The 23,080-nt window shown below is 33.8% G+C and overlaps 1 protein-coding gene across 2 annotated transcripts in view; it reads left to right on the forward strand.

Annotated features, from left to right (window-relative positions):
• The window catches only part of DGKB (diacylglycerol kinase beta), a 324,210-nt gene that overhangs the window by 67,666 nt on the left and 233,464 nt on the right, over positions 1-23,080 (forward strand). For both annotated transcript variants that reach the window (XM_042889110.1, XM_042889111.1), the window contains exons 4-12: positions 2,611-2,764; positions 4,535-4,570; positions 5,622-5,762; positions 9,939-9,988; positions 11,259-11,333; positions 11,823-11,942; positions 18,563-18,680; positions 21,449-21,537; positions 21,617-21,733. In XM_042889110.1, the coding sequence (XP_042745044.1) occupies positions 2,611-2,764; positions 4,535-4,570; positions 5,622-5,762; positions 9,939-9,988; positions 11,259-11,333; positions 11,823-11,942; positions 18,563-18,680; positions 21,449-21,537; positions 21,617-21,733 (900 nt within the window). The remainder of the gene's footprint in view (positions 1-2,610; positions 2,765-4,534; positions 4,571-5,621; positions 5,763-9,938; positions 9,989-11,258; positions 11,334-11,822; positions 11,943-18,562; positions 18,681-21,448; positions 21,538-21,616; positions 21,734-23,080) is intronic.

Below are 23,080 nucleotides of genomic sequence, written 5' to 3' on the forward strand. Positions count from 1 at the left end.
AGCCAGGACTGTTACACGTTCATTTGGTACAGCTTGTGTTTTTTCATCTCGATTTTGGACAATTATCAACATTTCTGATATGTATTTAATTCACTTACCAGCTCCTAGCTGAACTTTTAGCTTCATTTGAGCACTTTCAGATATATGACATCTGATTTGCTTTATGAATCCTGCTGTTTCCATGGGGGGGAAAGTATGAGAGAGCAGAGGATAAAGAACTTCCAGTTGAATAAATCTAACTGTGAGATAGCTTTTTAGAATAGCCACTCTTTTCTCCTTTGCTAGGCACTGTAATCAGTGGCAGTCAGCGTGTCAAAAAATTAAGTAGACGTGACAACCAAGTGATAATATCAGCTGCCTTCCGTGGCCAGAAAATATGTTTGGAATACTTGCTTGCTTTGGAGGACATAAGGATAAATACTGGTCTGAACATCTTCAGAAAATAATGAAAAGTTTGAATCCCATTCAGAAAGAGAGTAGCAGGAGGAAGCATAACAATTTAACCTTATTTTTTAGCTCGTATCTCTACCCAGGCACAATTTTAAGTATATAAATAGAAAAATGATTTAGTTATTGCTGTCACCTTGGCTAATATTAATGAGACAGCAGTTTAGAAATCTGTATCTATAATCTTAAGGAATATTTTGGCAGACACATACAAACAAGGAAAATAATAATGATAGTAAAGCCTTATGTAGTACAGAGATATCTTGTATGTCCATACGTAAACTAATTGGATTCTAATTTGTTTTTCTATTTCTCTTTTTCACTTGGTTATTCTTCTTTATATGTAATGTAATGAAAGAGCTAACAAATGCATCATTGGTGAACAACACAAAGTAATTTCAGGTTGATAAAGTCAATTGGTTTAGTGATTGGTGTATTTGCTATGCTTGCAGATTAAAAAAAAAAAAAAAAATTATATCATGTAAGCTAATGACCTTGGTTGCTAACTTATATCCTTTTTCTTCTGTGTTTTCATTGTTCATAAACATTGAAGTGACTCTCAGGGACTTTATTACTGAGGATGAAAACTTAAAGCATTACTGAAACAGTACGTGACTTACCAAGTTAGAAGGTAGTGACTGAAACTGTATGATGATGAGGTATTCTGTGTCCAAGATCGACTATTTCAATTTTGAGCCTCCTGTAAGCATTTTTTTTTGTTTTGTTTTCTGCTGTTTATATGTTTAATAGGTGAGAGTTCTGTTGGTTTCACTCAGTTTCTTTGCCAAATGAGGTGTTCTATATGAGAAGGTCAGCTCATTTGCCAAGTTTGCATTTCTAGTAACGATTTGCACAAGATCAAATTTTGCAATCTGTGTTGTTAGTCTCTAGTAAGGAGAGTGATATGCATCTAAAACATTACCCTGAGGCAGGTAGGTGTTTGCCTCAGTGCCTTATTTCATGTAGGAATAAAACTTCTTTGTCATATATTAAAAAATAAAAATCGGGGGAGGGGGGAGTGGGGGGAAGAGGATGGAGGGAGAGAAATCACTACTCCAAAGCTTTGAAATTATTTTTACAATGACTTTAATATAATATATACTGTGACTCAGATCCTGAAGTCACAGAAACAGTGTGAAAATCTAGTTTCCGTTTTACTTTTCCTGGCCTGATTTCAAGTCTTGCTAGTCTTTTCTCTCCTAAGGCTGTATTGACTGTACTGAACATAAGGTGTTGAACTAGACTTCAACAGACAAGAGCAGAATTTTCCCCAAGCACGGAGAGTTTTCAACAAGTTGATTTTGTGGAATTGTAGGCCTTTCTCTTTTAACTGTTCAAAGATGAAAAGTTACTGAAGTTACTTTCTGATCTAAAATGAAAGACAGCGACAGTTTATATTTTATCAATTATTGAGTGATAAGCCATTTTCTTAAAATCACATGTAACTATCATCATTAATACGTATGCAACTGTGCCACAGTTACTTCAGAGATAATAGTGAAAATGTCTTAAGATCTCTTATGCATTTCTCATCTGTTTAGAAGTTTTGTATTAAGAAGGATAAAATGGGATTGTAGGTTTACATTCATGTTACTAGTTAAAACAGATAATACTTGCTTACCAGGTAGAAATCAGCAAGGAATCATTTTGCTGCCAAAAGCAAAATGAAATTAAACTAAATGAAAAATGTTTCAATTTGACAACCTCCCTAACAACCCACACAGTGTGAAGTTTCAACTAATTTTACTTTTAGAGCTGATCTGTTTCTCTTTGACAAATACCAGCAAACTATTTTGCCACCTGGAGAAGACAGGTGAATTGGTATGTACATCCCCATGAGTTCCGTAACCTTACCTTTAGTTGTTAAACTACATTGTAATCAAGAAACTGGTCAGGATGGCACTTAGGGATCTTTATAGAAATGCTCTGAATTTGCTATGGACTGCCTCATCTTGTATTCTAGGCAATTGAACAAATACAGTGGGTTTCCAAAGTGATATTTAAATAACCAGTCACTTCTGGACTAAGTACGAAGGCTGTATCTTCAGGAATCAGTGTTTTTGAAGATAGTCTAAAATATTTGCTAACAGAATATTTTCTGATTCATTAGTTTGAAAGTGTTTAAAAAGGAAGCAATTCCTATTATATTTTTTTCCCTTCTAGACAATTGATTTAGAGGGATTCAAGCTGTTCATGAAGACTTTTCTGGAGGCAGAGCTACCTGATGATTTCATTGAGCATCTTTTTACATCATTTAGCAACAAAATCTCTCACTGCAGCCCATTAATAAAAAACAAACCCCCGCTCCTTTCTGGAGGTAAGTAATACAATCAAAGTAATACAAGAACGGAAAGTTGTATGCCCCTGCCACTTACTTTCCAGTAGTGATAAATATGTAGAATTCTAAACTACGTGCACTTCTTTTTTGTTCTGATATTTATGAAATTGGATAACCTTACTCATGCATGAGCAAGGAATATTGTGAAGATAAATGGATATTTAATGGTTTTGTCTTTTTAATTCACAGCAACGTTGCAGCTGAGGCACCAAAGTAGATAATATTTGTTCCATTAATGCTAATCAAATTGCTGTGCCTATATGGTCTTGCTGACTACTATAAACACTTAAAAACCTTCAGAGCCTCATGCAGGAGGCTTCTGCTGTGCTTCACAGTTTCTCTACCCAATTACTGCTGCTTCTCTTAATTAGTTATGATGCTGCTCTTAGTAATCTTAAATACTTACAGTTACTGATATTTTGAATGCCCTCTAACAGTTAGCAGTAGTTCTTTTATCCAGTGTAAAAGCTATGTCTTTAGTGCAGTGTAAAATTTTAATGCTACATTTAAACATTTTTCTGAAACATGATCCTAAGTGCAGATGATAACATGTTGAAATACTTCCAGGCAAAATAGTGTTTAAAACTTTCAACTTAGAAAACTTTATAAGACTTTTCATTAATTCTTGGAGAATAGAGTTAACATGATTATCCTAACTTGAAATCTTTGATTTGGCACAGTACTAATTTGGGAACTCTGTCAAAATTAAATAGCTAAAAGTAGAAGCTAGGCTAATGTAAAAAAAAAAAAATCATATACTGAACAGCTGGGATAATCAAGCATTTAGAACATTTTACCAAATGGTTTGATGGGTTCTTAATTGCCAGAATTCTTCATGTTAAGATTAGGTGTCTTCAAATTGCAACTTATGCAGAAACTGTGAATTTGATACAAATGCTACTAGCCAAAATGCTAGCTAGTGTTCTGCAGGTATGAAGCTCTATAGATTTCTGTAGATGCCTTAGTGCATAGTATTAATTGGCTTTGACACTTTTTACGTAGAGATGATAGTGGCTGTTTGTAGGTCACTGTCAGATTGATTGCTGAATTCTGCCCAGTATAGGCTGTCCTCAGCTTCGCTTTTGCTGTAATTCCCTCTGATACTTTTGATTCTTAGGAGCAGTTTAAAAAACAAGAGAAAAAAAAGTGAATTCCGCTGTTAAAACTGTATTCTAAGTTTCTTACAATGGCTGTTAACTCCTAAACTTCTTCTCCCTCACACATTTTTTTCTATTTAGTAGTTCATTTTCATCTTCAATTTAGTAGTTTTCCATATGTATATAGTGTAATTCCAGAAGGGCTGGTTGATAAATTGTAATATCCAAAGCATATTTAGAGAGACAGTGCAGTTCATCTCATGTAATAATTATCATTATTTGTGCCTGTGAATATGCTTTTTATAAAGACAATTTGATTGCTTGAGATTTAAACTAGATTTTATTTTTTTATTATTTGAAGCATTCAAAGTGGAGAAAGTAGGTATCTGTACATGGTCATGTGCAAATGAAAATTACAAAAGTTTCATTTTAGGATATCTAGCAGTCTTTAGATGTTAACAGTGGTGGAAAAAAAAACCTGATCATATCGAGAAAGAAATCTGTCAGATATATTTGGCATTCTTCTGGAAATTGAGAAGGAACACATGAGCTAGTGAAGATCACAAGCGGGGTTCATAAGTCTCTCTACGTGCCCATTTTTCACTTGGTTTATTTCAGTCCACTCATGTCTGTTTATAAACTGTATTTTCAGTTAAAGTGTCTGAAGAAAGATGGAAACAGATGCCAGGTAAGCATCAGCACTCTAAGTCAGTATGGCATCCACCTTGCTTCCACTTCTCATTATGATTTGTCTTGTACCTTGCATCTCATCATAATCTAAAACTTCATCTTAAAGCCTATATATCATTTTCATTTTTCGGTGGAATGTGACTATGTATTTTTAAGATGAGTGGGTCTCAGATTTATAATAACTTTTATTTTGTGCATAGGATTCACATGTACTGTTTGTGTAAACTGTGTGATTAAAGATAGCATCTTAGTAACATTTTATACTATCTTAATTTTAATTTTACTTACTGACATGCAAGCTCCACTAGTAGAATATAGTTCTATTAAATCTATTTTTTCATTTAAATATTTACATTTAGTGTATATCTGCCTGAAAACATAAACTTCACTCAAATTTTATTTTTTGTATACCAGTTTGCTCTTACTTAATCATGACATTTGAGCAATTATGACAAATACTTAAATTCTATGTATATTTTCTTAATATTCTGTAGTCAGATTTTTCACATTTTAAATATATGTTGCTGTGACACACTATTAGCTCCATTTTGGGGAAGATTACACATTTGAGTGTTTTCAGAGTTTTCTTTGTCACTAAAACATCTTTAAATATTATATCTGTAAACAATCTGTAATTAGAAAAAACTTTTACAAGCACTGAGAAATGAATAGGGAGTTGGGCAGGGATTACTTTGATACTTAATTTAACATGTATGTCCCATGTAATAAAAATATTCATCAAAATTATTTTACGGTGAAATGATATCAGGTCAACGTAAATGAAAAAGCAGGAATTCTGTTCCCATACTTGATTTATTTTTCTTATAGCCTGCTTTACCTGTGCAGTATCTCACTCTCATTTTAATTCTGCATTTTTTTTGGATAAACTATGTATGTCAATTGCTCAAAATTTCACAGCTTGATTTAAATTAAGAAATCATATGTGATTCAAATTTAAAAATGGTGCATGCATGTACGTAAAAGCTCTGGATTGTATTCTTTGCTTATATCCTACAGTAAGAGTAACAAAGGATATATTTCGTTTCCAGGTCTGAGACTTAACAAAGGTACCTCTACATCCCGACCTCCTACACCTGCCAACTTGAATTTACCAGATGCGATCCAGCTGAAAGACATTGTTTGTTATTTATCACTGCTAGAAAGAGGAAGACCTGAAGACAAGCTAGAATGTATGTTGTTTATATGTTTGTTGTGTTTTTGTTTTTTTTTTTTAACATAAACTTACTTCTATATATACATTTGTTTTCAAGGAAAACTAATGAAAAATTATATCAAAAGCAAATGAAATACACTGTAGATGGTATGCAATGTAGATATAGAAGTGATGAATAATCTGTAGAATGTGAGCTAATTCAGATGAAGAATTTGGGCTTTGGGATCTCTCGTGAATTCAAGAAAGTAAAAAGTGATCCAAGTCTATACTGCTTTTGGTAGTGCAATGAACTTTTGATTCTGGGAGCTAGGATTAATAGGATTTTTGAATTAGGGGCCTCATTCATTAAAGCCAAAAATCTCTGTCTGCTAAAAAAAAAAGCATGCAAACAAACAAAAAAGCAAAAAACAAAAAAAGAGAAACAAAACAATGTGATCTGCAAATCATAGAAAAAGAAAAAAAAAGAAAAGTATGTTTCTCCTTTATGGAGTTCTAGAAGCTAATTTTTTAAACAGGTAAACAATCAAAGTTCTTCTAGAGACCAGGTATATTTTAATATACAAAACTATCAAAATTATATGGCTTCAATGCTGTATGGAAAACAAATGTTTAGTATGATAGGAAACAGGAAGCTGTTGGAGAAAGAAATTCATTCCAGGTTACCTGACCATGTGTTTTTGAAGAACTCTGATGTTTTGTTTACCTATACTTAAGTTACAATTAAAATTTTGTACTGTAAGTTTACTGACAGAAATTGTAGAGAGTCAGCCCTAAATTTGGTAATAATAATTTAGTATTATGTTATTAAAATATGAGGCTGTATTTGTCTATGTGCATTTCAAACATAAGCAAATGGCAGCTAGGAATCTAGGACTGAATTCAGCTAACAATATGGTAACTGTTTCACTGTATAGCAATTCATGCAAACCATATTAGAGCTGTTAGGAACTCTATGCACTGAGCATGACGTGAAAGGAAGAGCAAGTGCCTCCCCTGGTGTCAGAAACCAGTACAATGAAAAAGGAAAGGAGATGAAAGAGCAGGATTATTCTAATGTAGAGAATATTTCACAGATTTTCCCAAGCAGGAACTGTATAGGCAAAAGACTATGTATGATTTATGAGCTAAATCCTTGTCTAGTATGTGTATTGTATTTATATATTAAATATATTTGAGGTTATATGGATTTATTACATGAATTAAGGGTATGGTTATTGCTTAGATTGATGTGCTACTCTGTCACTTTTTAGTGTATAAAGTTTAGACTACATCATATCATTATTGTGTAGATTTCCCTAATGATTATATCTGAATCCTCCTTATAAATGAATGGTATAATTTAACCCTTTGTCTGAAATAATTGTATAATAGGTCCTGTGGCTGCAGAGTAGAATAAGAATTAGTTGCAGTGGAGGGGAAAAAAAAAAAGAAATATTCCAGAGTTGCCAGCACAATGAAACTCACGTGTTTAAAACATTCCGCATATCTGTTCTCAAACCATCTATGGACTAAATATATCCCAAACTATCATAAAAGAGATGCATTGGAATAATTAAAATTTTCTTTTTAAGGACATACTACGTATAGATGGTACACTTATGATGTTAAGCACCTCTGTGCTCAGTGGACCAACTTGTAAACTTGATCTGCAGAAACTCTATTCTGTTCTCCTGCACTGTCATTTTTGTATGTGTAAAAAAAGCATCTTGTAAATATGCAGGGCACTTCTGAGGAAGCGAACAGTGGTATTCCATGGCTCAACTTCTCTTCCTTTAGTGACCTCAATGGTGGAAGTCATTTTAGCTGACAATTGTTTGAGTTTTATCAGGGGCATGACATCAGCACAGACCATCTCCTTAATTTGTATGTTTTTCTCAGTATGTTCATGGATGCTGGACACATATCTCCAGTTCCCCAGTTTCTTCTTGAATGGCCATAATTTACAACTTTTGGTGCTTCTGGGATGCCATCTTTTATAACTTCTATGCTTAGAAATCCAGAAGTTGCAGGGGAAATTACAGCAGTGCAGCAAGTGATCTAATATTTTCAATTATTTTTTAATATATTTTTATACATCATTTGCAAAAAGCATGTACTCTTATAATAGATAGATGTGGTCATTCAGTGCTGCCATATAAAGGTGTGAGACAGAAATACGAAGAATTAACTTGGGCTCTGTAGTTTTTATTAAGATTTTTGCTCAATTATTTGTATCATTTTGCTATTGTTCGTTTTTCACTTAGATTGGGTAAATCAGCAAGAACACAGATATTTAGAAGGGTGTGAATGGAAAATGATTGCATACCATGCCAGCTGGGTAATTATTCAATCTAAACAAGCACACAGATACCCAATACATATATGAGTGGAGACTTTGCTACGGAAGTGGAGCAGTTATAATTGTACTAATCTCTATTTTCAAATGACAAATTTGAGGCACTGATTGGTGCTAAAGGTAAAAATAATATACAAGTTGGAAACACTGCTGCTCTGGAAAGAGGAATGCACAGGGAGATGCTGAACACCTGTTGCTTTTTTGATAATTGTAGCATATTTTAACCGTTGTATTGCAATAGCACTGGAGGAGGATAGAGAACCAAATGACTTTACTGCTTAGTGATTCATTGATTCTCTATGGAAACTGAATGCTTAATGCTATTTCTGCCATATAATATTAGCTGTCTTACACTGAGCACAGCTCAGCAGCTTTGGCAGAAGTGTATTAGCAGGGATATTACAATTTCTGATGGCTTTAATGCTAACTGTTATATTCTACAGAAGCAATGTAATTCACAAGCTAAGAAACATATTCGTATAGGCTTTTTAGACTGTAACTAATAGACTTTTGTAACTTGCAACAAAGCACTAGAGTAAAAATCGTATATTACAGCTCTTAAGAGTGGTGTGAGATCACATTGGCTAGTACTGATTATGTGGTGGAAAGTTTAGTGATCAACTTGGGAAGCAGATACGGGATGAAAGGATACAATCCAAGCCATGTACCTGTGAAGTGTGTTTTGCTCCAAGTCAAAAGTAGTCAAATTCTTTTCGAACTTCACTCTAATCACTCCCTTCTATTGTTGCCTGAAAAAGATAACTTTTTCTTGCAGAATTTACTGGACTGTGGGACCATTTTCATATGGCTCTATTGTGTGGTACTGTTCACTGCTGAACAGGCCATACGTTATTTTTTTTTTTTTCAAGGCATCTAATAAGTTGATTACTGCTTGGGTTTTGCTATGAATTGAGGCATAACAGCGTCCTGCAACCACCTGTAGATAAGCTCTCTTCTTACTTCTTTGAAAATAGACCTTCTAGGGATTAGGGAGTTCAGAACTCTGACAAACTGCATCACAGATGATAGGAAGAAAGAGTGAGGCATGCCTGGGCTCCTGGTTTTTCATCTTTAAGCTTTTAGAGCCTTCTACTAAAGGTAAAATCTTCCTGCTTTGCAGTCTTTTGCTCTCTATGATCAGCTGAAGAAGCTGCTTTGAAATATTTTTGTAATAGTGGATGTGCCCACTCTTGTGGCAGGAGGCAGATAGTGATAGAAATATGAAAGTATATATTTCTTCTGGATATCACCAAAATCCAATGATTCTTGTCTGGACAGATCTTCAGCATATTGGCAAGACTGTTTTAATTTAGTTTGGTACAGGTAGAATTTGTGCTAGCAGCCTGTGAGGAATTTTTTTTTGTTGGATTCTCCTAATTAGGTACTAAAAATAATGATCTTCTATTTCATTTAGTGTAGATCAGAAAGCATTTTTAAAGCAATAGTAATGGCTGCAATCAGGAGACTGGAATAGCATTGTAACTTAAATGTGCTTATGAATATTTGGTTGACGAACTGCATGTTTTCCTGTATGTGATGTCACGTCTGAGAGTCTTTTGGTTGTACTTCCTGTCAGTGCAGATCAGACCATCTCTGGGAAAAGCCAGGAACACATTCACAGGTTAGGTTCTGGAGGGGTTGTGTGGAAACGGTGCAGTTATGTCTCACTGGAGGCAATGTCGTAGGATATGCAGTGAGAGAGCCTCATGCGTCGCAGAATCTTTGGTGGATCTTCAGTTAGTATAATCATGCTAATGCTTGTCTTTTGAAACTCAGTTTGTCTTTTTTTTTTTTTTAATTAAAGAATGTTGTTACTATGTTTTCTAACTGTGTTTCCTTCTTTTTGTTTCCTTTTAGTTATGTTTCGTTTATATGATACAGATGGAAATGGATACTTGGATAGTTCGGTAACTTTACATATTTTGCTGTGTTTTAAGACTATGTCCTAATGGTATAGCTATAGAAAACGATGTGACTCTTGAATTAATAGAACCACTGTAAATTATAGTCAATAGAAAGTTGCCTGTTTTGAAAGCAAACTTTGAGTATTTCTTCCATTAAGCTGCTGTTTCTTCAACCATAAACATTTTCAAATGCTGACAGTGCTAATGTGGAGTCTCATTTTATACTCTTCTTATTCTTAATTATATTAATATACGGGATACATTAATATGACTCCTAAAACTTCAGTATGCCTCTTGGAGATGTATATGAAAGCAACATTAGCAAAGATCCCATTAAAATGGGAAGGCATTCCATACCTGAGTTTCAGATGTTCTGACCGTCTGCCTTGTGTAAAAATGTCAAGCACTTTGGAAAATCAAGTCATACATATAGCAGTATACAGTATATCACTTTTAACTCCTTTTGAGATTTAAGTGAAAAGGTCATGTGTCTCCATAGTTCTTACTTAATTTAGCCTTCAGGTTTTACCTACAGTTGTTATAGCTATATGAGGACGTGTTCTAAGTGTTCCAAGATTTATGTAACTTTTTTTTGTTGTTGCTTTTTGTTTTACTTAACAGTTAAAATAAATACAAAATTTCTGTAGACATCTCTGGTAAAATCCAGTCAGATGATACATGTATACTTATTTCCTACCATTAATATTAATGTAGAATTTCTGTCTAGTGTATGCCTCAGCTGACTGACTATAGGGGGAAATCTTTGAATTTTAAATCGAAATAATTCAACTTCATGAGTTTTGATTCTTTAAATTAATGGGGTTGAAGTCAGAGTAGTCCTGAGAAAAAATTAAAGTCAGATAATATGGAATAAATGTTTTTTTTTAGTCTTTCTTTCATGTCAAGTAAGGAAAAATAGATTTTTCCTAATTAAGGAAGCATGCCAACTAGGAGCTAACTGCTCCTTCTCACACAGAAAACACTTTCTGTGAAGACAAATACATCTATGCAAAATATTTACTTTAAAAAAATATAATAGTTTTCTTGTTCTGCTCAGTGTGTCTCTGATTTTCAGTTTCACATGGTGAAAAGTTAATTAAAAAAAAAAAAAAAGATTGTTTGTCAGTTAATGATTAGAAGTGAAGTTTTTTTTTCTGTATGTTTCAGTGCTGATAGTCACTGAATGCTATAGGTTTGAATTAGGACTTGCTTGCAGTAGAATTTACAATTTTAATATTGCATTAAATATGATAACTCTTTCTTTCATCTGTAGGAGCTGGAAAATATCATTGCACAAATGATGCATGTGGCAGAATACCTTGAATGGGATATTACTGAACTGAGCCCGGTAAGCATCACCAGTTTTTGTGGTTATAGAGGCAATTTTTATTTGTTTTGTGATTCTTCATGCCAACATGAGATTCTAGATATTAGCAAGATAGAAATAATAATAGTCTATGCTTCACTATGGCACTGTAAATTAACACTTTTTTCACATCTTTATCTGATTGTATCTGCTATGTAAAGCATTCTTTGGTAAATTTGAATGCTTTTCTTCAGTGCGAATAGTAATTAATATGTGTAACACAACTGATTTAATCCTGAAAATGTCTTAACATTGATTGTCTCTTGCTTGTACGTAGTAAGTACACAAGGGGCACTTTTGTTTGGGATATTTAGGTGCTAATTGTTAATATTAGATTCTATTAAAATGTAAATATATAGGTACCATATAACTTTTGTGGTTGTTTTTGCACATAGATGAGAGATCATAGATCCTAAATGTCTGGTTATGCTAGAGTAAGGAATTCATTAGTCTTTTCCATAAACTGTGTAGATTCTTCATGAAATGATGGAAGAAATTGACTATGATCATGATGGCACTGTTTCTCTAGAAGAGTGGATCCAAGGAGGAATGACAACAATCCCACTCTTGGTCCTTCTTGGATTAGAGAATGTAAGTATTAACATCAGAGTGTCAAGTTTCTGCTTGCATGTCAGCATGGTCCTCAAGTCTTTTTTCTCTATACCCTTTATAATGAATGGCTTGACTTCTCTCTACTATGTCTGAATGATGTATAAAAAACACAAGTGTGCCTTCAAAGTCAGAGCTACATTTGAATGTCTGAAACATCAGCACTGAAGCTGAAAGCTATGAAAAGCTCATTAGTTTATTCTATTGACAGCATATAATGAATTGCTAGCTGCAGAAGCATCTTGTAAGAATGTTTTATTACCCATGCATATTTTACAGCTGTCTTGGAGTGGTGTCTTGGCAACTCCACATGTGCTGTGTAGTTTAACCGCAGTGGATTATGGGGCAGTCTAGTCTGGAAGGGACTTTAGAGATCATTTGGCCAGCATCATATTGAAAGCAAGTGTCAGATTATTTTATCCACTGCCTTTTCAAATCCAGTCTTGAACATTTCCAGTGAGATGGGCCTAGTTCTGTGGCTCCCAAAGGTTAATTGTTCTCAAGAAAAAAAGATTTCTTTTTCGCATCAAGATGAAATTTCTCCTGCAGTGATTCTTGCCTGCTAACTCTTATCCTATCATAATATCTCAGTGTAAATATATGTTCTTCCATCTTTTCAACTAGCTGAATAAACTGTGCTAAGAAACAGTATCAGAATGAACACTTAGACCAAAGGATGCAGTATAATGAAAGAGGAGCTTATCACATTAAAGATAATGCGAATATAATACAATCGATAATTTATACCTGTTTAACACAGCTGTTTTAGCTCTGGCATGTTGCCAGTGCCACCTGCTGTCCTGTATTTTTGCTAATTTTGAGCACATATGTCTTAGCATATGTTTCAAAAGTTTTTTTTTATTTGATATAAAACATTTTCTTTTCTGAAGTCTTTTCCAGATACTAATGAAAAACTATACATAACATTTATCTTTCCCTATTCATTGCTATGTCCTGAACTAAATCTAGGCTGTAGTCACTCTGTAGAATCTTATTTTCACAAAGAATAGCCAGATTTTCCATATAGAAGACAACTGTACATTTAGCAGAAGACAAAATTCTTGCAAAATAATAATAGTCAAACATTTACCTCTTACTAATCAACTTATCACAGAAATAGCTGAACTGATGAAAACTTACAATCCATTTGGATCACTGTATGTACTAATTTCCTAATTCTAGGTATATGGAAAAAAATGTACTATTTTCCTTTCATCAAAAGGCAAGTCTATGTCAGATTGTATTCTTTTATTTCCACATATTTAACCTAAGCACAGGGTAGCAAATTCTCTGTAGGAATTAGTATAGGAGATAACTGATGGTCATTTTCAGTATGTATTTCTCATTTGCAACTGATGTTGCAGCTTTTCTGGGAGCATTTTTCAGTGTCTGCACTTCTTCCTTTCTCAATTTAAAACTACTTAATTCTGTGATTAATGTAAGTCTTTCTGTAGAGGATAATTTTCATGTTAAATCAAAAGCCATGTTGTTAAAAGGAAGCTATGTAAATGTACTTTATTAGACAATTTATCCTTTTGAGTATTTTTACTAGTTATTGGGCAATAACTAGCATTTTACTGAGGAAATAATAAAAATACATAAACAGTGATCAAAATTCTGTAACTTGCTATCATTGTAGGTTTCTATCAACGCTACTCCATAAGTTGAAGAAACTGAAATGAACATGGGTGAAGAAAGTGTTATAATTCAATGCAAATAAAAATATATATATATATTTAAAAAAAAAAAAAAAAAAAAAAAAAAGGATAGGAAAGATACGATAACAATTGTGTTTTTTTCCATATATTTTACTTTAATGTGGATTAGGCAGCTAGCTATAACCTGCAAGTTTGCAGGCACTGGCGTGTAAAAGTCTTTAGTTTCAGCAAAGGATTTTATTCACTCCTTAGTGACCACTAGATGTCACCGTTGCACTATAGTTGGTAATCTGTAGCTGGTGGAAAGCTGCCCTAAGGTAAAATTCAGCAACATGAAATGTTTCATAGCGGCCATAAATTGTCATCAGTAATCTGAAAACAGGCTGCTGTGTTTTTCTTTTAAAACATTCTATCTACTTCATCTTCTCTCCTGAAGCAAATGTACTCTAAGCATTTATAAAATAAGGAAACAAATCTCAATGTGACATAAGGATTTCTGTAAAAGTGTGATGATGCTTCAGTTAAAACAGGAGGCAATGCTCATACAGTTTTTCTTTGGATCGTCAAGCAGCAAATGTTTTGATATTATTTAAAGATAACTTTTGAATAGAATACTTGAGTGTGAGTCCATGTGGGTAACACAATTTTTTATACTGTTTATTACATTATTGATGATTTACTTTTTGAGCTCTGAGTATACGAAACCGGTATGAAATTGGCGACTTGAGAACATTTTCAAGTATGGTGTTGGATCTGTTGCACAATATGGAGACTCTCAGGCTGAGCACTGAAATGGTTAATACTCAGGCACTTTGGCAAATTTATATTCCTTTCGTTCAGAGAGGAATAAGGGAGATCTGCCTGCCTATATAAGAATTTGTAGCTTACCTACACTCTGAGTGCTAACTCTTCAGTTAGAAGTAGATTTGCCCTAAGAGATCATGAGAACTATTTTAGCAATATCATTGCGTGTCATTGCCGGCAGAGGGAGTTATGTTAATGCTTTGTGAGACTTCATACTAGGAGCTGCAAAGAAAAAAGTTTGCATATCAGTTTTTTTGACTATGTAGTCTACTTCTATGCTACGCTCACTCCTACTGCTTTGTAGGAGGTTTGAAAGTTCCTTTCCTTTTGCCTATAGATTGTTAAAAGTCCAGGAGAAATCTTTCTGAGTGTAAGTAGCATTTCACAAGGAGATACAAATTTAATGTTACTTAAAATATAATTACTGCAGCATTTCTAGTGACTACTAATTCAGAAACAGAGAAACATGGTGGTGTGACTAATGATGAAGCTTATCTCAAGAAATGAATTTACCCTCCTGTGCTTCCTTTTCTGTTCCCTGATGTCATTTGATGTACTTCTTAATATCTAAGCATTTCTCGGCATTCAGAATATTACACTGGTGAGTTGAAGACTGTGGACAAAAATTTTTATTAGTTTTTCAAATATTTCTTCCTCCCCTCCTCCCTCCCCCTTCCCTTCCCCCCCCCCGCCCCCCCCACCCCATCACATTTGTGCACTCCTAGCCACCCCACTGACCCCAGTGCAATTCTTGGAAGCTAGTAACTCTCCCAAAGGTCATGTCTCTTGAATGAGATTACTCCTTTTCCTTTTGAAACAAACTATAAACTCTCCCTCTCCAAACCTAAAAGAAACAAAACAAAATCTGACGAGAATTCTTTGCTGACAATCCAGCAAAGAAATGTAGAACTTAACTGCATTTGTATTTAAATGAGGTGCTGTGTGATGTAATGGACACTTCTCACTTTCCTAGTAACAGAACAGTACTCAAAGATCAGTAATAAAAATGTCTTCAGGTCCTATAAATATTTTTAAAAGGAATAAAAGCAAAATAATAATAAGCCACAAAAGAATAATTTAGGAGACTCCCTTGCATACTTCTCCCTTGATTGCTTGTTACTGAGTCTTGTAGGAACAATTGAGCATGCTAGTATTGCAGTCTCTGGCTATTTTTGTTGGAGGTGATAATTGTTGGGATAAAAAAAATTATGCAATGTAGGTGTGTTTTTTTTTTAATTTCAGAATCTGGATTTTTATGCTTGAAACCTCAAGATCTCTTTGTCGTCTTTTATTTACAAATATCTAAGAAGCAGTGGTAAATTTATATTCGATCTGACTTGGGATGTATAGCTAAATTCTGTGAAAGTTTCTACTGATTCTAAGACTGTTTTTTCTTGGTTGCTTTTTAAGGTCAGGTCCTTCTGACAATCAACTTTGTGGCAGAAAGGTCAGAAGCATAAGTTAAGAGCGCCATTGTTAACAAAATAAATGTTACTCTTGTCATTATGTGCTGAAGTCTGCATATGGCATATGGAGGCTTCATTTTTAGTGATGTATAATGAAGTAAGGAAGAGATTTTTACTGTACCTGCCCTGCTTTGAGATTTTCTTAATGACTATTTGTTTTTAAACTCTTTCTCAGGATATGGAAGCAAAATTACTGAATGCCAGTAAATGCACCTATGTGTCAGAACTGTGGATTTTATTCATACTTAAAGACTTGCATCAAGAGGGCTTTGTTTCATGTTATGTCTTTTTTTTTTTTTCTTTCTCTGGCAGTGTTTTAAAAAGTTATGTGCATGCATAATCATATGCAGCACTTTATTGCTGATTTTTGGCAGTGCACAAGAGCAAAAATTTAATTTGCTATTTTCCAAAAGTGCATTGTGTTTATGTAATGGATTTGCATCAGTTGCAGTCTCTAACATAGTTAAGTGTTTTAATTGGCAGAACACCCACATCAAGACTTATTTGTTTTTCTGATAAGGAAAATGCCAGCTAAGTTGGTCCATATGTTCTGTTCAAATAAGAAGTGACATATTCACATGCAATAGCCATTCTTTAAAAATAAAATTTAAATTTAAAAAGTAACACAAAATTCATGTAGAAGGGGGACATGTTTATGCATAATCATGAATTACTGCTATTTTTCAAAAATAGCAAATATTTTTGTGGACAGAATTAATGAGCCTGCATTTTAAATGCTTGTAGTTTATGACTGTATCTGTTGACGACCCTAGTGACATATGTTGAAATTAAACTGTACATTGTTTACTGTTTTGGTGTTGTTTTTTTCTCAGAAGGATATACATGGTATTTGTTTTCTAGTGAGTAACTTTTCTTTCAGAAGACTCGAACCTTACCTTACCAAATGTGTTGTAGTTTAGTAATAATTTAAAAATATGTTGAATGGTGCAGTAAAATAGAAATTAGAAAAGAAGTTGAAGCACTCCTTTTAATGAAATACATCCTCTTCAGCTGCCAGTCATGGAGGAGCTTGACAGGCTTCTAGGGCTCCACAGCTGCAGAATCTATTTCTGTTTCTTTAGGGGAAATTGCAAAACTTCCACATTCTGCCAGTCTGAGAATCCCAGATTAGGCAACCACTCTGGTCTTTCTGCAGAAAGGGGACCCATATGTTGCCCAGTGGCCAGAGATGGCATTTGAACTCCTGTTGGTAGGATAAGGGGACCCCACTTGGGCTCTGATTTCAACAAAGTATTGAAGCTGATATCAGCTCCTTGTGTTTGTAAGTAATATGTAGAAATTATTCAAAACTGTGTTCTGGCCTGGACCTGCTACTGGACCAAGTATTCCTAAATTCTTGTAGTGCTGATTTTTTTTTCCTTTTTTTTTTTTTTTTTTCTTCTTTTTCCCATGAGGAAATTCTTCATTGTTTTTGACTTGCCATTTACAACTATCTTCTAGAATAGAGCGAAACAAACTTTTAAGGACATAACTCATGCAGTACATGCTTATAAATAACAACATTTTAAAATTAAAATTTATGTCCACTTACATTGACAGTGAAAACCATCATATTATTGAGGAATGTCAGGAACATGATGACAAACATTCTTGTAGCTCAATATGGGAAATTAGAAGCTGGATAAGAACCACATGTTGATCTGTTTCCCTTTAAATATGTGCCAATTTATGTTTGTAATGAAATGACCAAAAAGACCATGTCATTAACATGCAAAATCAAACTACTGTAACTTGTTATCAGCTGATGGATGTGAACAACTTTTTTTCTACTGGATGTTATATTCATTGAAATAATAGATGTAAAGTGATATGTTATTAGGTTAATCTCATTTTTAATTCAAAACCTCTGATAATTAAAAAAAAAAAAAAGTCTGACAACCACATTTGCCAATAAATTTAGAATTTACAGAATTAATTGTGAATAATTTGCAATCTGTAAAAATGCACATTGTTTTACTAACCATGTAACAACAGTGAGATCCCAGAATGGTTACATTAAGAAGGAAGGGGGAGAACTGTGCAACTGGAAGCTTAGTTTCATAAACATTTCATAACATTTGTTAACATATTAGTTGAATGTAAATCCCACCTGTAAACACTTGCTTTTTGCTTAACTATTGGCAGTAGGTTAGTGTAAATTAGAGCTGGCAGTATGTATTATTGTGATTAGGTTAATTGTTATGTCCCGTTTCACATATAATGGTGCATGTTCCTTTCTAAGATTCTTTAGGAATATCCGTGAAGTTTTCAAAATCTTTTCTGTTGTTGCACTTGGGGATTTTTACTTTCCTAGTGGTAGCATGTTTATCTTCAGGATTAGTCTAGAGCAAATTTTAGTTGGTTTTAAAACTTATTACAATTTCATATCAGTCTAGATTTAGTGCTAGCATTGTTCTGCACTGTAGACACCAGCCTGGTGTTATTTTCTGAGTCATTTTTGAAACACAGGGACATCTATGAGCTTCTGAAGAATTTTTTATTATATCATTGCTTGTGTATTTAGAATGATGATACTGTGATCTGGTGCAGAGTATTAAATGAAGTAACAGATTGTATTTTACATTCTTGAGTCAATCTCCAATTTTTATTGGCACTTACATATTTCATTGTTTATTTTATTAAGTAAAATCTGTTTCTTTTATGTCCTGTGCAGAATGTAAAAGATGATGGGCAGCACGTATGGAGACTGAAGCACTTTAACAAGCCTGCTTACTGTAATCTTTGTTTGAACATGCTAATCGGAGTAGGCAAGCAGGGCCTCTGCTGTTCTTGTGAGTATAAGCATTTCAGTGTCCATTTGTGTTTATAGCTGTTCCTAGAAGTATTGCAGTTTCTGCATAACAAAGAACTGCTGGCTTCCCAGTACAAACCCATTGCCAGCACAGTGATGCTTTCTCCTTTGTTTCCTGTGCTTAAGTGCTACAGATTATATTCTTAATTTTTTAGAATATGAGGCTTTAAAAACTGCTGTTTTCTCAACTTTAATAAACTCTCAGTGTTTTAGGACATTCCAGTTGGATTCTGTCTGCATTATTTTTTATTTATTTTCTCTTAGCAAGTATTATGCTTAAAACACAACCTTATATTTTATTGTTCCTCTTATGTATTTGTGAGTAATTATTCATATTCATTAATAGGCATACTGTCTCTTATTAGAAAGGTACTTTAGTGAGTGTACTTAGATACTTGCATAGTATCTAATTCCAATAGTTATTTATGCAAATGCTTCATGCAATTCTTGTTTTGTTAATTGTAAAGGTCAAAATCTCAGTTTCCTCACAACTTGTTTTCAAGATTTTATAACTAACAATTCTAAAGTTTTGCATGTTTACTTGGTTTGCCATTTTCACCAGTCATTTACATATTAATTAATTATAGATTTTGATACAAAAAAAAGGAAGGAAGAATAAATACTGTATCTTATCAGACTTTCTTTAAACAATTGGATGTGATTACTACAGTTCAATTCCTTGAGCTGTATTCTGTGTATCTCATAATAATCTGTTCACCAACTCATATACTGTATTTTGATACCAGAAATCTTGCCAAAAGATCCCTCTTCTCTGCTTGAATATTTCAAGAGATGGATAATCCATAACTTTTTTTTTTTTTTTTTGTTAATCTTTATTTATTTATTTATTAAACAAGGACCTAATATCTGATTTGAATATGTCTGGTAAATGGATCCAATTAATCTGTTTGTGTAATGCCCTTCTGCATTAGATTAATGAATACCTAACATATTGTCTTCATGACAGTAACCTTTCTTCAAGCCACTTTTCATTATTAATTTTGATAAATTAATCAGTTTCTTAGTTTGATATAAAAACCCATCACAGCTGATCAGGACCTTTCTAACTGTACAGTTCTATTAATCCAATTTGAAGTTGGACTTAATGATGGTTTTGGAATTGGCCGTTTTTCTCTCCTCTGTGAACCCCATAACTCTTTAAAACACAATTCAGATATAAATCCCTATGTATTGGTTTTCACATTGTATAATTCCATTTGCAATACTATGGAATGAGAGATACATGTTAATAAAGGTAATAAAAACAATTTGAATAAATAGAAAGTTCAGATTAAGAAATGCTGATGACAGTAAGTGGAGCATATATTAAACGCTGAATTGGTTGTTAGATCTTGAGATGCTACGTTCTTTAAATATCCTTTCAGGACAAACTGATGTAAACTTTATCCTTGTGAGGTAACAGCACATGCATGTTTGAAAGAGAAAGTTCTATTCAGCAAGCAGTGTAGATCTCTGTCGGTAGTTACTAGAAATGCATAGATGAGTTATAAAAAAATAAACCTCCTCAGAACGACCGGCTTTATCAGAGCTTTCTCTGCTTCAGTGTACCTCTTCTAAATTTATTTGTTGTTTTAATTGGCATTTATTTGGGCAGTAGAATGGTCCCAGAGAAGCTGAACAACTTCCACTTTCTCCTTTCATTACTTCATGAAGGATGGGTCATGAGTCTACTTAGAAAACTACTATTCTTTTTCTTTATCTCACTTAGCTTCTCATGTGTATTTTCAAAGCATTGCTATAGATTTCATTATTTGCATTTTAGATTGTGTGGGAGGAAAAAAAAAAAAAGAAACTGCAGGGGGCTTCACCATCCCTCCATGGTCCAATCAACAATGTTACTCCCTGCAGTTTGTCTGATTAATAGCTGCATCTCCCACTGGGTTTGTGTAATAGGTGCAAGCAAGGTGTTTAGAAGTACTTTGTGTTTAATTGCTGTCGAGGTCAAAAGCATGAGACATATACCATGCAGTGAGAAATTCATTCTCAGTTTTTAATAGTTGACTCTACTGAATGCAGGTATTAGCTGAGCATTACAGCTAGGCACAGTGCTATAGTTGAAGTCAGGTCTTACCACTGAACCCTGACACGTGTTTTCCAAATGCAGCTAGGGTGATCTTTAAAGACCTAATCAGCAACAATAGTTACCTACTGCAGATTTGTGTAGGGTGTGCGTGGGGAAGATGTTTAGAAAATAAAGCTTCGCTGGACACAGCATTTGGGAAAGAAAGAGTTAAATTGGAGTGATTATGTAGAATGCAAGAAAACAATTGCTATCTGAAAATGGACTAATCAACCCTGTAAGATTTATAAATCAATAGAAGGAGCAACATAAACTTGTTGGCTTTTATTTTTGTGCTTGCCAGCTGCTCTCATGCCTATAGTTCATAAAATATAGGTTTCTTTCTACTAGCAGATGACACCAAGCCATTTGGCAGACTTTGTCTTTAATATTTTTGTCATTTGGCAATTATTGTCAAAAAAATGTAGTGAGCTCTGATTTAATTAAGCATTTCCTGTTATGCAATGATAGTGCATTCTTGGATTTTTCACATGTATAATATTTCCTGTTCTAATTGGCCTTTTGTATTCCATGGAAAAAGCAGTCTCGTTTGAGTTTTCATTGACTGATTGGGTGGATTGTAAAGAGCATGCTGGTAGAGTTGTTACATAAAGATGTAGTCAGGAACATCATAGCTTTACCATCTATTAATGCATTTCTTTTTTCAGTTTGCAAGTATACAGTCCATGAACGCTGTGTCTCAAGAGCTCCCGCGTCTTGCATCAAAACATATGTGAAGTCCAAAAAGAATACTGATGTAAGTCAGGGGCAATGTTACATTTACCGTCTACCCATTAGTTTATTAACCTAATATGTACCACACTTTTCTTTTGCAGGTAATGCACCATTTCTGGGTGGAAGGAAATTGTCCAACAAAATGTGATAAATGTCATAAAACCATAAAATGTTACCAAGGTTTGACTGGACTTCACTGTGTTTGGTGTCAGATCACAGTGAGTACTTGCTCTATACTAAGACCTTTAGCACATTTTGGTGAGAGTGATATCTGCATTTTTTTTGTAGCCATGTAATTCAAAAAGTCTCATTTAGTTGTTTTTTTTTTTTTTTGTAAGGAACACATAATGTGTATTTGAGAAATATTTGAATATTAAGATATATGCAGAATATCCATAGGAATACGTAAATATTGTAACCAAATAAATGCGTCCTCTGCTTCGAGGCAATACACAAATAACATACATCATTCTAAAATAATGTAATTCCCAGTATATATTACAGAGTCTTTGTGAAAGAGTTTTTATTACTGGTAAAAGCCAAGGTCGTGGTGAACTTAGAGCAAAATCCTAATTTGTGGTGTACTGTCAGGCAAGTGAAATTGAGGACATCTGGTAGGATATAGCGATTTCAAGTGTAGCAGAGGCATCTTGATAATATACTAATCTGTGCACCAAGCCTAATACATAACAACTTCTGTGCACTCCTTATTCAGCAGGAACCAATAACCGGAACTAATGACATTCAAGGAACACTGCCCTTATAAGTGAGATCTTCATGCTAGACAGAACAATGCTAGTATTTCTGTTTCTAGCTAGTGTAGGATTTAAATCTATGTGGGGATTATTCTAGGGCTTCTGCTTTTTTCTTTTTTTTTTTTTTTTTTTTTTTGGCTGATGTTGTTGTTATGGAACAGCAGTTGTTTGTTCAATGTTGTAAATAATAATGTGAGACTAAGGCATTTGTGAGTGTTTGTTTTCGACGTACAAGTTTGGATGTTTTGTGACATATTTTCTTAACACAGGAATGCAAAACATGAAACATCATCAAAGTAAATGGATCCAGGATACTTTCAGATATAAGCTGTTATGATCACTTAGAAATGAATATTTTAGAAGAAGGCAAATATGTAGTCCAGATTGTTGTCAGAATGTGGATAATTTATTTAGACACAATCCAAAATTTTGAAATGCAGATAATTAAATTTAGGCTATGGCCATCTCTCTTTAGGTAGATAATTGAATAGTGTTCTGCTCTAGATTGACGTGTGATTGCATCCTTATAATATGGCTTAATAAGAAATAGTATATAAGGTTCCCTCTTAAAGTCAAAGGAAGATTTAAATTCTGCAGGTCCTTCTATTTATGTATCCAAATGTGAGTCTGGACCAAATTTGTAAAGGTATTTTTAAATCTTAAAGGTACACATCTACATTTAGAGGACTTTCACAAGCAGTAAGAAACTCTGAGGAGATAATGAGACAGAATTTCGCACCGAAGTTAGTGTGTATAAGAAGCTTGCTTCTTTTGAAAGTATCTTTGGTATCAATCTACTTAATTAAATAA

The sequence above is a fragment of the Lagopus leucura genome, unplaced genomic scaffold, assembly GCF_019238085.1.
Source record: "Lagopus leucura isolate 7727_CA_CO unplaced genomic scaffold, USGS_WTPT01 Super-Scaffold_100157, whole genome shotgun sequence".
In the NCBI taxonomy this organism is placed as follows: domain Eukaryota; kingdom Metazoa; phylum Chordata; class Aves; order Galliformes; family Phasianidae; genus Lagopus; species Lagopus leucura.